The sequence below is a fragment of the Salmo trutta genome, chromosome 12, assembly GCF_901001165.1.
Source record: "Salmo trutta chromosome 12, fSalTru1.1, whole genome shotgun sequence".
NCBI classification, from domain to species: Eukaryota; Metazoa; Chordata; class Actinopteri; order Salmoniformes; family Salmonidae; genus Salmo; species Salmo trutta.
The window spans coordinates 320,211-334,821 of NC_042968.1; the positions used below are offsets into that span (position 1 = coordinate 320,211).

The 14,611-nt window shown below is 39.8% G+C and overlaps 1 protein-coding gene across 1 annotated transcript in view; it reads right to left on the reverse strand.

The window, feature by feature from the left end:
* LOC115202792 (ALK tyrosine kinase receptor-like) overlaps positions 1 to 14,611 on the reverse strand; it is a 217,754-nt gene that overhangs the window by 165,392 nt on the left and 37,751 nt on the right. Inside the window, exons 4-6 of the mRNA XM_029766822.1 lie at positions 14,341 to 14,444; positions 10,782 to 10,954; positions 9,044 to 9,138 (exon numbers count right to left, since the gene is read on the reverse strand). Coding sequence (XP_029622682.1) covers positions 9,044 to 9,138; positions 10,782 to 10,954; positions 14,341 to 14,444 — 372 coding nt within the window. The remainder of the gene's footprint in view (positions 1 to 9,043; positions 9,139 to 10,781; positions 10,955 to 14,340; positions 14,445 to 14,611) is intronic.

Consider the following 14,611-nt stretch of genomic DNA (forward strand, 5'->3'; position numbering starts at 1 on the left):
TCCTTAGAATTCCTTGCACACCCTTGATAAAGCATTATACCTGTCTGTGTTGAGTAATGTTTAAAATATACAATGATTATATCTCAGTTTATGTGGGATTGTCTCAAGTGGGTGGTCTGCACCATGACTAATGCACCTCTTAAAATGACAGATTGGCCATTTGCAGAAATCTGCTTTTTTTATTACCTTTGGCCAGGAGCAGCCAATTGTTCCCAACCAAATGCAGTCCTTGGCACTCTCCAATCCTAGGGAGGGACATTGCGCTGATGATCCAGTCATGTGTGCCAGCCCAAGAAAAACAGTGGGAGCCACATTCCCAGTAACACTCGTTTGGGAGTCGCTACAGTGACCTACAGTGGATACTCTGCATAATGTGCATGCGGTAGCCTATGTTTTCCCACTCCAACATATTTTGGGTCGCATCACAATGTGAGAAAGATCCATCAAGCTAATGCTAATCTAATGCTGATCGTGCAGACTGATCAAATCAAATCAAATTTGATCAGATCAAATCAAATTTTATTAGTCACATGCGCAGTGTCATGTCCTGACCATAGTAAGATGTTATTTTCTATGCTAGAGTAGGTCAGGGCGTGACAGGGGGTGTTTTTCTATGTTTTGTATTTCTACGTTGGTTTTGTTTGGGATGATCTCCAATTAGAGGCAGCTGGTCCTCGTTGTCTCTAATTGGAGATCATACTTAAGTAGGGATATTTCCACCTGGGTTTGTGGGAGATTAGTTTTGAGTAGTGTCTGTTTCACCTCTGCGTCACGTTTTTTTTTTTTTGTCATTCAAGTTGATTTATGTATTGCATAGTTTCACAGTATAAATAAAATGTGGAACGACACACACGCTGCACTTTGGTCCGCTCATTCCTACGACAACCGTGACACGCAGAATACAACAGGTGTAGACCTTACAGTGAAATAATTACGTACGAGCCCCTAACCAACAATGCAGTTAAAAAATACGGATAAGAATAAGAAATAAAAGTAACAAGTAATTAAAGAACAGCAGTAAAATAACAATAGCGAGACTATATACAGGGGGCTACAGAGTCCGGTACAGAGTCAATGTACTGATACAGAGTCAATGTGCTAAGGCACCGGTCAGTTGAGGTAATATGTACATGTAGGTAGAGTTATTAAAGTGACTATGCATAGATGACAACAACAGAGTAGCAGCGGTGTAAAAAGGGGGGGCAATGCAAATTGTCTGGGTAGCCATTTGATTAGATGTTCAGGAGTCTTATGGCTTGGGGGTTGGAGCTGTTTAGAAGCCTCCTGGACCTAGACTTGGTGCTCCGGTATCGCTTGCTGTGTGGTAGCAGAGAGAACAGTCTATGACTAGGGTGGCTGGAGTCTGGCAATTTTTAGGGCCTTCCTCTGACACCACCTGGTATAGAGGTCCTGGATGGCAGGAAGCTTGGCCCCAGTGATGTACTGGGCCGTTCGCACTACCCTCTGTACTGTAGTGCCTTGCTGTCGGAGGCAGAGCAGTTGCCATACCAGGCAGTGATGCAACCAGTCAGGATGCTCTCGATGGTGTAGCTGTAGAACCTTTTGAGGATCTGAGGACCAATGCCAAATCTTTTTAGTCTCCTGAGGAGGAATAGGTTTGGTTGTGCCCTCTTCACAACTGTCTTGGTGTGCTTGGTCCATGTTAGTTTGTTGGTGATATGAACACCAAGGAACTTGAAGCTCTCAACCTGCTCACTACAGCACCGTCGATGAGAATGGGGGCGTGCCCTTTTTCCTGTAGTTCACAATCATCTCCTTGGTCTTGGTCACGTTGAGGGAGAGGTTGTTATTCTCTAACCTCCTCCCTATAGGCTGTCTCGTCGTTGTCGGTGATCACTGTTGTGTCATCAACAAACTTATTGATGGTGTTGGATTCGTGCCTGGCCATGCAGTCATGAGTGAACAGGGAGTACAGGAAGGGACTGAGCACACACCCCTGAGGGGCCCCTGTGTTTAGGATCAGCATGGCAGATGTGTTGTTACCTACCCTTACCACCTGGGGGTGGCCCGTCAGGAAGTCCAGGATCCAGTTGCAGAGGGAGGTGTTTAGTCCCAGGGTCCTTAGCTTATTGATGAGCTTTGAGGGCACTATGGTGTTGAATGCTGAGCTGTAGTCATTGAATAGCATTCTCACATAGGTGTTCCTTTTGTCCAGGTGGAAAAGGGCAGTGTGGAGTGCAATAGAGATTGCATCATCTTTGGATCTGTTGTGGTGGTATGCAAATTCAGGTGGGTCTAGGGTTTCTGGGATAATGGTGTAGATGTGAGCCATGACCAGCATTTCAAAGCACTTCATGGCTACAGACGTGAGTGCTACAGGTTGGTAGTCATTTAGGCAGGTTACCTTATTGTTCTTGGGCACAGGGACTATGGTGGTTTGCTTAATGGTATTACAAACTCGGACAGGGAGAGATTGAAAATGTCAGTGAAGACTTAATATATATAGGGGTGGATCAGCGTAATATTGCGGAAAGATTGCTGCTTCCATCAATGTAATTGTCTGCATCATTTCCAATCCCCCATATCTTTTTGGGGTAAATATACATGTCCATATACAAACACGTACATACCCATACATATGCATACATAAACATTCATACATACACATACCTGTATAGATATACATACTTTTTTTAGACTATACCTTTATTATTCCCGCAAACCTTACCACCCTTCCCCCAATTGGAGTAAACTAATAAACAATAACACTTAGGCTTCTACCTTCAGTTTATACATATTATACATATTTTACAGACACAATGTATTTTACAATAGTTATATTTTGTTTGTTTGTCCTTCCTCTATTTCTGATGTCCATCCAGTTTGATTTCTATTTGTAACGGTGCTATTTCACAACATTTCTGAACCTATATACATTTTACAGACCCCGTATGTTTTACATTGTTTATCTTGTTTTTAGTCCCACCCTTCAGCTCCATTCAACCCCTTCCATCTATCTCTTAACACCATCCATTTTGGATTTCTATTTGCCATATATTTTTCAACTGTGCTGTGATGTTTCACAAAAGTACTGAACCTTTCTATTCTCATAGCTTCGACAGATTGTAAATTAAATATAAACATTTTTGTGAAAATAATTATTATATTATTGATTGATTGACTGTGGCTTTTCAAAATCACCCAGTACTGATATCTGCAGCGTTAGTTCTAGGCAAATGTTGCAATACTTCAGCCATTCCTGGACCTGTGACCAAAAACGAGCTACATATGGACAATACCAAAATAAATGATCTAATGACTCGGCCTCCTCACAGCAAAATCTGCAGAGCTGGGAAGATTGTATCCCCCATATATATATAACATTCTATTGGTTGCAAGAATTTTGTATGTAATTTAAATAGAACAATTCAACGTTTTGAATCCGACGTTTTGCGTGTCAATTCATAAACCATGTGCCATGGAAAATCTCTTCCCAACTATTTTGCAATTTATATGGCACATCTGTACATTTTTTGGTCCTTAAATTAAATTGGTATATGTTTTTATTTATCACACTTTTCTTTAACCATTTACGTTCTTTAATGCAGGGCCGACAGACAAGTTCCTTTTTTCCCCTTCAACTTGCCTCCTCCATTTTTGTGGTAATGCTGCAATTAGTTGGTTGTAATTTTGGGTAGAGCAGACATTTCCATATTTTCCATATGTCTGTGTTAACTGCATGTGTGTCATAACTCCACCAGTCCTATTTATGATATCATTCCCTAAAATTATACCTTTTTTAAACATTTCATCAATTATTTTTTTTTTATCAATTAGTATATTTGAGTTTAACCACAGTATTTGTTGTATTCTTTGTTCTGTCTTTTCAGGTGGATTAAACTTAAGACACTTGCCAGAAGACACTTGCCAGTTGGTCAGCGCATGCTCGCAGTACATGTTCTGGTAATCCGTCAGGCACTGCAGCCTTGTGAATGTTGACCTGTTTAAAAGGTCTTACCCACATCGGCTGCGGATCACACAGTCTTCCGGAACAGCTGGTGCTCTCATGCATGTTTTAGTGTTATTTTCCTCGAAGCGAGCATAGAAGTAGTTTAGCTCATCTGGTAGGCTCGTGTCACTGGGCAGCTCTCGGCTGTGTTCTGCCACATCCAACGAGCGCCAGAGCCAGTGTAGTACGATTTGATCTTAGTCCTGTATTGACACTCTTAAAAAAAATATTTGCAATTAGCCTAGCGTCACTTTATCCCAATATCGTTCCCAGTTGATTGATAGGTGATAAAAACTTGACAACAACAAGTATGGGTTTTTGTAGTGGATACCCAGGCCAGATTAGATGCCATCTGGAGGAGATAGATATGCTGCAGTGCTGTGTTAATGTGCAAATTACTCCGAAAACAAAACTGGTGCACAAATATTTCCTGGAAAATGTCAACCCATTTACTTCAGAAAGTATTCATACCCCTTGACTTATTCCACATGTTGTTGTGTTACATCCCAAATTCCAAATGGATTAAATGCAATCTACCAATCTACACAATATACCCCAGTCTAAGGTTGTTTGCACTCTGAAGCAGGTTCTCATCAAGGATTTTCCTGCCTGTATTTGGCTCCATTCATTGTTCCCTCTATCATTACCAGTCTCCCAGTCCCTGCCACTGAAAAGCATCCCCACACCATGATGCTGCCACCACTATTCTCATTGGTAGGGATTGTGTAGACAGGTGATGAGCTGTGCCTGGTTTTCTCCAGGCATAGCGCTTTGCATTCAGACCAAATAGTAACATTTTTGTCTCATCAGACCACATAATCTTTTGCCTTATGATCTCAGTCTTTCATGTGACTTTTTGCAATGTACAGGCGTGCTGTCACGTGCCTTTTTCTCAGGAGTAGCTTCCGTCTGGCCACTCTCCCATAAAGCCCGTATTGGTGAAGTGCTGTAGAGACTGTTGTCCTTCCGGCAGGTTCTCCCATCTCAATCAAGAAACTCTGTAGTTCTGTCAGTGGTTCTTGGTCACATCCCTGACCAAGGTCCTTGCCTGGTTGCTCAGTTTGTTCAGAGCCAGCTCTAGGCAGAGTCTGGGTAGTTTCATATTTTTCCTTTTCCCAATGATGGAGACCACTGTGCTCTTGGAAACTTTCAACACTGTAGAAATTGTTTTATACCTTTCCCCAGATATATGCCTCATCACAATTCTTGGAGATCTATGGACAGTTCCTTGGACTTCATTGTATAGTTTCTGCTCTGACATGCACTGTCAAATGTGATACCTTATATAGACAGGTGGGTTTCTTTCTAAATCATGTCCAATTGAATTGGTCACAGGTGGACTCCAATCAAGTTATAGCGACATCTCAAGGTTAATCAAAGGAATTGGATTTACCTGAGCTCAATTTGGAGAGTCATAGCAAAGGGGTGTGAATACATTTCTAAAAACATGTCTTCACTTTGTCATTATCTGGTATTGTATGAAAAAAATATTTCATCAGTTTTGAATTCAGGCTGCAATACAACAAAACGTGGAAAAGTCAAGGGGTATGAATACTTTCTGAAGGCACTGTAGATAGACTGATCCTAAAATCAAAGATAATCAACATTTATTTTGGTCATGTACAAAGTTTAGCAGTGTCACGTCCTGACCATAATAAGTTGTTATTTTCTATGGTAGAGTGGTCAGGGCGTGACAGGGGTGTTGATCTGTTTTTGTATGTCTATGTTCAGGTTGTAGTTGTTGTATTTCTATGTGGGTTGTTGTTTGGCATGACCTCCGATTAGAGGCAGCTGGTTGTTGTTGTCTCTAATTGGAGGCCATACTTAAGTTGATGTTTGTCCCACCTGTCCTTGTGGGTGATTATATTTTGAGTAGTGTGTTTTTTCCCTCTCTGCGTCACGGTTTGTTGTTTTTGTAATTCAAGTTTATTTATGTATGGCATTTAGTTTCACGGTCAATAAATTTGTGGAACTACGAAAACGCTGCATCTTGGTCCGTTCCTTATAACAGCCGTGACAAGCAGATGTTATAGTGGGTGCAGCAAAATACTTGTGTTACTACAGTAGCTCCTAACAATGCAGTAAAATGTCAAACCAGTGCACAAATAATAAAACATTTCTTGATTTTAAAACAAGAAATCAAGAAATGTCGGCATGAATCCAATTAACAGCTCAAATAGCATTATCCAACAGTAATCCTAATGCGGTCTATACGTGTATATAAACAGGATTCATTTATACAAGATGTACTAAGAATGATAGGTACAGCAGAAGATATATTCGAGGGAGCCAGCTATGTCAAGAACACAGAATATAAATAAATATGCAGTGTGTATAAACAGTGTAACAACTACAGTATGTAAATACATGGTACTAAACCCCATCGCAAAACGGATAGAAGTGCAGAAAAGTAGATTCTGGACCAGAGTCCGGAATATAAATATACTGTATATGTATGTGAATGGTGTATAGACAGACAGTATGGACAGTATGTGAACTGAAAAGGTGTGTACAGCAGTAGTTATAAAAGATGAGCCATGACTAGAATAAAGTATATACATATAAAGTGGGACATATGAGGTAGTGTTGATATAGGGAGATTGCAATGGTACTGTGGCCCATTTTTACACCTGTTTTAATACTATATGAATAACAGTGAACTACACAATCACCCCATTCCTGTTTCAATATGAATTCATATCCTTATCAGAGCCAGAGCTCGATTCATAATTTACTTCCTGCCTACCTGACTGAGCATTATTTTATATTTTTTTTATTTCACCTTTATTTAACCAGGTAGGCCAGTTGAGAACAAGTTCTCATTTACAACTGCGACCTGGCCAAGATAAAGCAAAGCAGATAGGTTTCGTCATTTAAATTACACCTGTTTTTCCTTAATGACTGACTCACTGTCCGTCTTCGAAGCGGCATCAGTGGCAGAGCTCCCCAGCTTGCTATTCTGGGCAGTTAGAGCAGTTACTTTAGAGAGTTAGCGAAAGACAGAGGGATACAGAGCATGTCTTTCTCTCTTTTCTTTATTCCAAATGTGAGATGCAAGTGTCATGACGCTCTTGTTTCTCCACTGATATAACATCCCAATTATCATTATGGATAAAGCGGGAAAGGCAAGACAAGTTTTGACCTTTAATATGTATGAGAATATGTGGACACTTAAGCTCCCGGAATTCACCCATATCGTGGACAGTGAGAGATTGTCTATACTGATATACTGTAGGAGAGATAAGTGTATATATCACCACGGATACCAGAGGTGAAGAAATAAGTAAATAATGTCAATGTTTGACTTTAGTCATAATTCAAGATATGTATTTTGTCTAGAGCTGGGCTAGAGGGTAAGATATATAAAATTATGTGCTTATTATGTATTTTGTTCAAATACATAACCAGAACATAAAAATCGTTAAAGTATGGACATAGTAGGAGAAAATCCTTCTCAGATATCAAGGCATATACAGACAAGTTATTTGTGCATGATTGATTGTATTTTTGGTAAACATCATGAAGAATTTATACACTGCAGCCCAAAAAATAAAACAGGCCAAAAATGTAGATATTTTAACATATAGTTGAAGCTTACAGCCATGATTTCTAATTTCTCACTATAATTGTGACAGATTGTCAATGTAAATAATAATATGTTCTTAATTTACTTAAATAAATTGTTAATTGTCTTCTGCTATTGAAAGTCTGGAATTGTTGCTTTAAACAAGTAAACTCTGTTTACAGACGCCGTATTTATACTGAACAAAATATAAATGCAACATGTAAAGTGTTATTCCCAGGTTTCATGAACTGAAATAAAAGATCCCAGAAATGTTAGATGCAGAAAAAGCTTATTTCTCTCAAATTTTGTGCACAAATTTGTTTACATGCCTGTTAGTGAGCATTTCTCCTTTGCCAAGATAATCCATCAGCTGATTAAACATTATAATCATTACATGGGGTGACAGGTTAGACAGGTTAGTGGTTAGAGCATTGGATTTGTAACCGAAAGGTTGCAAGATCAACTCTCCGAGCTGCAAAAGTAAAAATCTGTTGTTCTGCCCCTGAACAAGGCAGTTAACCCACTGCTCCTAGGCTGTCATTGAAAATAAGAATTTATTCTTAACTGACTTGCCTAGTTAAATAAAGGTAAAAAAAGGTTCATCTTGTGCTGGGGACAAAAAAAGGACACTCTGTGCAGTTTTGCCAGAGATGTCTCAAGTTTTAAGTGAGCGTGCAATTGGCATGCTGACCGCAGGAATTTCCCCCAGAACTGTTGCCAGAGAATTTAATATTAATTTCTCTACCATAAGCCACCTCCAGCGTTGTTTTAGAGAATTTGGCAGTACGTCCAACCGGCCTCACAACCGTAGACCACATGTATCCATGCAAGCCCATGACCTCCACATTCGGCTTCTTCACCTGTGGGATTGTCTGAGACCAGTCACCCGGACAGGAGTATTTCTGTCTAAAAAAGCCCTTTAATGGGGAAAACTCATTTTATTGGCTGGGCCTGGCTCCCAAGTGGGTGGGCCTATGCCCTCCAATCCCCACCCAGGGCTGCACCCCTACCTAGTCATGTGAAATCCATAGATTAGGGCCTAATTTATTTAAACTGACTGATGTCCTTATATGAACTCAGTAAAATTGTTGAAATTATTGCATGTTGCATTTATGTTTTTGTCCAGTATAGTTTCCAGTTTCTCACAGCAGTAAAATCATCCTACAGCAATAGGAAATGTGAATTATAATTTGGATTATAATTAATGGCATTTTTTGGTAGGGGTTGATACATGTCTCGTTAGAGCAAATCAATTTTAACATTTTATAGTGGAAATTCTAAACTCTAGAATCCTTTTTAAACCTTGAATACACTAGAAGGGTGCATTTACTGCTGTGCAGGATACGGCATCTGTAAGCGGGTATTGTGGATAAGTTGAGGAGATATGAATGTATTACTTGTTATGTGTTGATTGGGTCTAAAGCCCTTGTTTTGTCTGTCATAAAAAAATAAAGGCTTAAGTCAAATAACAAATTCTGTGTGCTGTAGAACATCAATGAAATACTCACAGGCCAGGAAGCAGTCCATACTGAAGGAGATATTATCCAGACAAATGGCTGATCCTGGACCAAGTCCATTGTCAGCGCTGAACTGGAGCCAGAACCTGAGGAGAAACCAAATCTGATCTTTGAACAGTAGAGACAATCTGGATTTAGAACACAACATCAATGACCACAAGCTGCATCACTCAAGTCCTTGAGATTAGGGGAAGATGAAGTATATCTGCTTCCGGTGGTGATACACTTCCTTAATTAAGTGTATCATTCAAGTCTAGGATAAGAAAAAAGGCTAGATTCAATCCATAACTCTGAAGTTCAGCGTTGTAGCACGATTTACATTTAATGGCAGTTGTTCCGCGGTAAAAGCTGCATATGCTGGTTCAAATGGAAATTACGTTAAAATTTCAAGCGTGCTATAGCGCTGAACTTCGGCAATACGAATTGAATCAAACCCAAAGATAGAGTATTTATAATGAGTGTAGATATACTTCCAAACAGTATCTTGAGATGTATGATATCACTGCCTTATCCTTCTTTAGGACATAACTCAAGTATTCTACTAGCACAAATACATACTTCAAAAATAACATTGTTGATCGCAACCTGAATAATGAGTTTTACGCCAGTACTACAGTAGAATATGTCATAATAGTGTGCTATTAGAAACTGGAAATAATAGAACACTGATGGATGACCACAAAGACCACAATTTACATTACTGTGACCCTGTACTGAATGTACGAATCTACTACAATGAATTACCTATTTTCCCAGGCATGTGCGCCACATAGAGTTGGTAGAATAACCCATTTTCTAAAAAACATCATTTTTCTGAGTAACAGTGACTTTCACCTACCGCTCTTTTCTCTTCCATTTGCAGAACACAGAGGAGAGAGAATATAAATGGCAGACTACTGTTGGGAGCCAAATCTGAAGACATCCACATACTTCCTTTTATTTTGTTACGGAACAAAATCCTATCAAAATTAAGACTCATTTGGGAGTTTGCTTGTGAGAAAATCCACTTGAGTTCATAAGGTGCAAGGACATGCCTTTTAATTAAGAACGTGAGCAGAACAAACTCCATAAAACCGTAAATAGAAATTGAATCAGTCTCTGAAGACTATGATTAGCTTGGCTCCAATGATAAAGAGAGCTCAATCAAGCACGCCGAGATGAAACAAGTCATCCAACCTTTTTCCTTCTTTTTCTTTAATTTTTTATTTCAGCTCTTCACACTGAAGAACTGAAAAATCAAGTGCCATAGCTAATTATAGGAAAAGGTGGATGAATGGAGGTCTCTATCGATTTTTACTACCCTGTTTTAAAACCACAGGGTGATACAGTGAGCAGGCCCATCGTATAGGGCAAGTAAACCCATTGGGACCCATGTTGAAAGGGAGGCTCATCTTAAAATGGAATGTAAATACTGAAAATGTGCATTCGGAAGGAAGAACTGAAGAAACACGCTATTCATTACTGTGTCTTTGGACCTGAAAGGCGATATGTATTTTCTTTCATCCCAAAAAAACACAAGCACATGCATCGTTGTGGTTTGCTGGTTCTTTTATGATTTGACGTGATGCATGTTTCAATTGTAGTATGATTCTATGATCTCACAATCTAAGGAAGCAGTGCCCCATTTTGACCGTGTTACATATTCATACACTGCACTCTGTTTTTCCAAAGGCCGTGATTGGCCAAATCACTTTTCAGTCTGTCAATGGAGCAACTTGATTCGCCGTACCAGTCAACAAGTCCGTAGAGAGGAAGCATAATGAGTCTCCAGCCTCTCTCGGTCTTGGGCTCGCTGGCAGAGTGCCACAGTCTGCGCTGCTCCTCTGGTCCTGTGCTGTTCTCCACCAGCCACAAAGATAGCGCCCACCTCTGGCCACCTCCGGAACACATCCAGAACCTTACCTGTTAGGGAAATCAAGCTATATTATGAGTCTGAATAGGACTTGACTGAGACACACATTGACATCTCAAATCATCAGATTGTGATGTTATACTGTCATAATTACTAGTTTAGAAGCAGTGTAATATTTTGATCGGAAAGGTTTTACTCCAGCCAGACCTTCATGGAAGACATTTGGGTCTAAACATTGCAATTGATAAAACTGTAGAGGTAGTCTGAGGGTATCTTTCTTTAAATGGAAGTTATAGTTACACCTACAGATTCATAAATTGTCTCAGCTGTACACCAGGTCGTACAAATTTCCCTATTCATATTGCTCATATTTTTCTCAATCTAATGGAACAACAATACTCCCGTCTAAATGCTATATTTCTGTCTCTCCAATATGCAGAGCTGACTATGGTTTCCCTCGAATCAAAATGTAAACTATAATTTCTATGTGTAGTACAAGGTCTTCTATCACAGTGTACTCCCTCACTTAATTGTCATTGATACAGATTTTACCTTTGCAAAACTGTGAGAAGTTCCCTGACATCAAGATTATAGAAGTCAAACCGTGTATGTCCGGCATTACTTGAAGATGGACATGATCTGCTACTAATGCCCAAGCCAATCTACTCTTGAGATTGGGTGCTGCGGCAGACAAAGCAGACAGGTAGGATACATTGGACAGCTCAGGGTCATGTAAAGAGAGATTGAGGTGCTAATCTGGAATCATGGCTAATCTTTAGACCCGTGACAAGGAACTGCTGACTTCGGCTAGCTAGAATGTAGCTTTAGGCACTGTTATAGGACTGAACTTTACTTCAGACATATCTCAGTAGCTGTCGCTCAGAGGCCCACTTTATGTCCCCCTCTCTCCTCTCTTTCACTTTCTTTTTTCCCTTCCGTTTTCTGTCTCCCATAGATTCTCTCCTTGTGCATCCTATGTCTGTGACGATACCCGTATCGCCAAATATTTTCCATGACAAAAATGAAAACATGGTGTTGGCCAAACTCTTTTGTCCTTTAAAAGCCTGTTGTATGTAAGATACTGTGGCTTGCGAAAGTATTCACCTCCCTTGGCATTTTTCCTATTTTGTTTCCTTACAACCTGGAATTCAAATTTATTTTGGGGGGGGTTGTATCATTTGATTTACACATCATGCCAACCACTTTGAAGATGCAAAATATTTTTTATTGTGAAACAAACAAGAAATAAGACAAAACAACTGAAAACTTGAGCGTGCATAACTATTCACCCCCCCAAAGTCAATACTTTGTAGAGCCACCGTTTGCAGAAATTACAGCTGCAAGACACTTGGAGGATGTCTCTATAAGCTTGGCACATCTAGCCACTGGGATTTTTGCCCATTCTTCAAGACAAAACTGCTCCAGCTCCTTCAAGTTGGATGGGTTCCGTTGGTGTACAGCAATCTTTAAGTCATACCACATATTCTCAATTGGATTGAAGTCTGGGCTTTGTCTAGGCCATTCCAAGACATTTAAATGTTTCCCCTTAAACCACTCGAGTGTTGCTTTAGCAGAATGCTTAGGGTCATTGTCCTGCTGGAAGGTGAACCTCCGTGCCAGTCTCAAGTCTCTGGAAGGCTGAAACAGTTTCAAGAGAGTTTCCGTGTACTATTAGCTTTGGATAGAAAACACCCTAAAGTTTCTAAAACGGTTTGAATGGTGTCTGTGAGTATAACAGAACTCATATGGCAGGCCAAAACCTGAGAAGATTCTATACAGGAAGTGCCCTCTCTGACCATTTCTTGGCCTTCTATAGCCTCTTTATCGAAAACAGAGGATCTCTGCTCTAATGTGACATTTTCTAAGGCTCCCATAGGCTCTCAGAAGGCGCCAGAACGGGGAATGATGACTCTGCAGTCCCTTGGCGAGAAACAGTAGCGCATTTGGAAAGTGGTCGATCTGAGAACAATGACACGGGTACGCGCATGCACGTGAAGAGTCCATTTTACATTTTCAGTCTTTGAACGAAAACAACGTCTCCCGGTCGGAATATTATCGCTATTTTACAAGAAAAATCGCATAAAAATTGATTTTAAACAGCTTTTGACATGCTTCGAAGTACGGTAATGGAATATTTTGAATTCTTTTGTCACGATATGCGCCGACGCGTCATCCTTCGGATAGTGTCTTGAACGCAAGAACAAAACGCCACTATTTGGATATAACTATGGATTATTTGGAACCAAAACAACATTGGGTGTAAAGTAGAAGTCCTGGGAGTGCATTCTGACGAAGAATAGCAAAGGTAATCCAATTTTTCTTATAGTAAATCTGAGTTTGGTGAGTGCCAAACTTGGTGGGTGTCAAAATAGCTAGCCGTGATGGCCGGGCTATGTACTCAGAATATTGCAAAATGTGCTTTTGTCGAAAAGCTATTTTAAAATCTGACATAGCGATTGCATAAAGGAGTTCTCTATCTATAATTCTTAAATAATTGTTATGTTTTTTGTTAACGTTTACTGTGAGTAATTTTGTAAATTCACTGGAAGTTTCGGTGGGTATGCTAGTTCTGAACATCACATGCTAATGTAACAAGCTGGTTTTTGATATAAATATGAACTTGATTGAACAAAACATGCATGTATTGTATAACATAATGTCCTAGGAGTGTCATCTGATGAAGATCATCAAAGGTTAGTGCTGCATTTAGCTGTGGTTTTGGTTTTTGTGACATTATATGCTAGCTTGAAAAATGGGTGTGTGATTATTTCTGGCTGGGTACTCTCCTGACATAATCTAATGTTTTGCTTTCGTTGTAAATCCTTTTTGAAATCGGACAATGTGGTTAGATAAAGGAGAGTCTTGTCTTTAAAATGGTGTAAAATAGTCATATGTTTGAAAAATGTTTTGTAATTCGCGCCACGCCCTATCATTGGATAGCTAGCGGTGTTCCGCTAGCGGAACATCTAGATGTATTAAGTAAGGAGAACTCTTCTTATTATATCTAAAAATGAATGTTCAGTCATTCAGCAATACTGCCATTATCAATAACTTAGTTTTTCAAACCAGTTTCAATAGAAACACTACAGTATTTTTCTTCACAGTGTGCCTGTTTGCTTCCAGACACTCCTCTCTTACATAATTTGTCTGTCCATTCATTCATGTTTTGTTTGTTCTCTATGTGCTAATACACACTTTGTCGCTTTGTCGCTATTCCCTACATAGGGCTCTGGTCAACAGTAGTGTACTGGAAAGGAAATAAGGTGCCATTTGGGACACAGAGGTTGTGTAAGTCTGTTCGCTTAGACTTAAAAGACCACATCTGCACACAACAGGAGGGCTTAGCGTGTGTGTGTGTGTTTCTTTTTGTCTCCCTGTCTGTGAGTGTGTGTGTGTGTGTGTGTGTGTAGGAGAAAGAACACTCCTTTGCTCTCACCTCACATGGAGAGTTCCGTAGGGGAGGAGGGAAGAGAGGGCTCCTGAGCAACGCGGACCCCTGCTGACCCTTGGACTGTCCTCCATCCACACTGAACATGGCACCTGGAAGACACACATCACACACCACACAAATAAATAAACAATCACACATAAATCTGTTAAATATCTGTGCTTTGAAAAAAAAGTAATTTGAACAACAGAAGATTTTACAAGCTTCTATGATATATGTTGGGCATATTTTTTTCATTTTTTACTTTAATCCCTGTTTC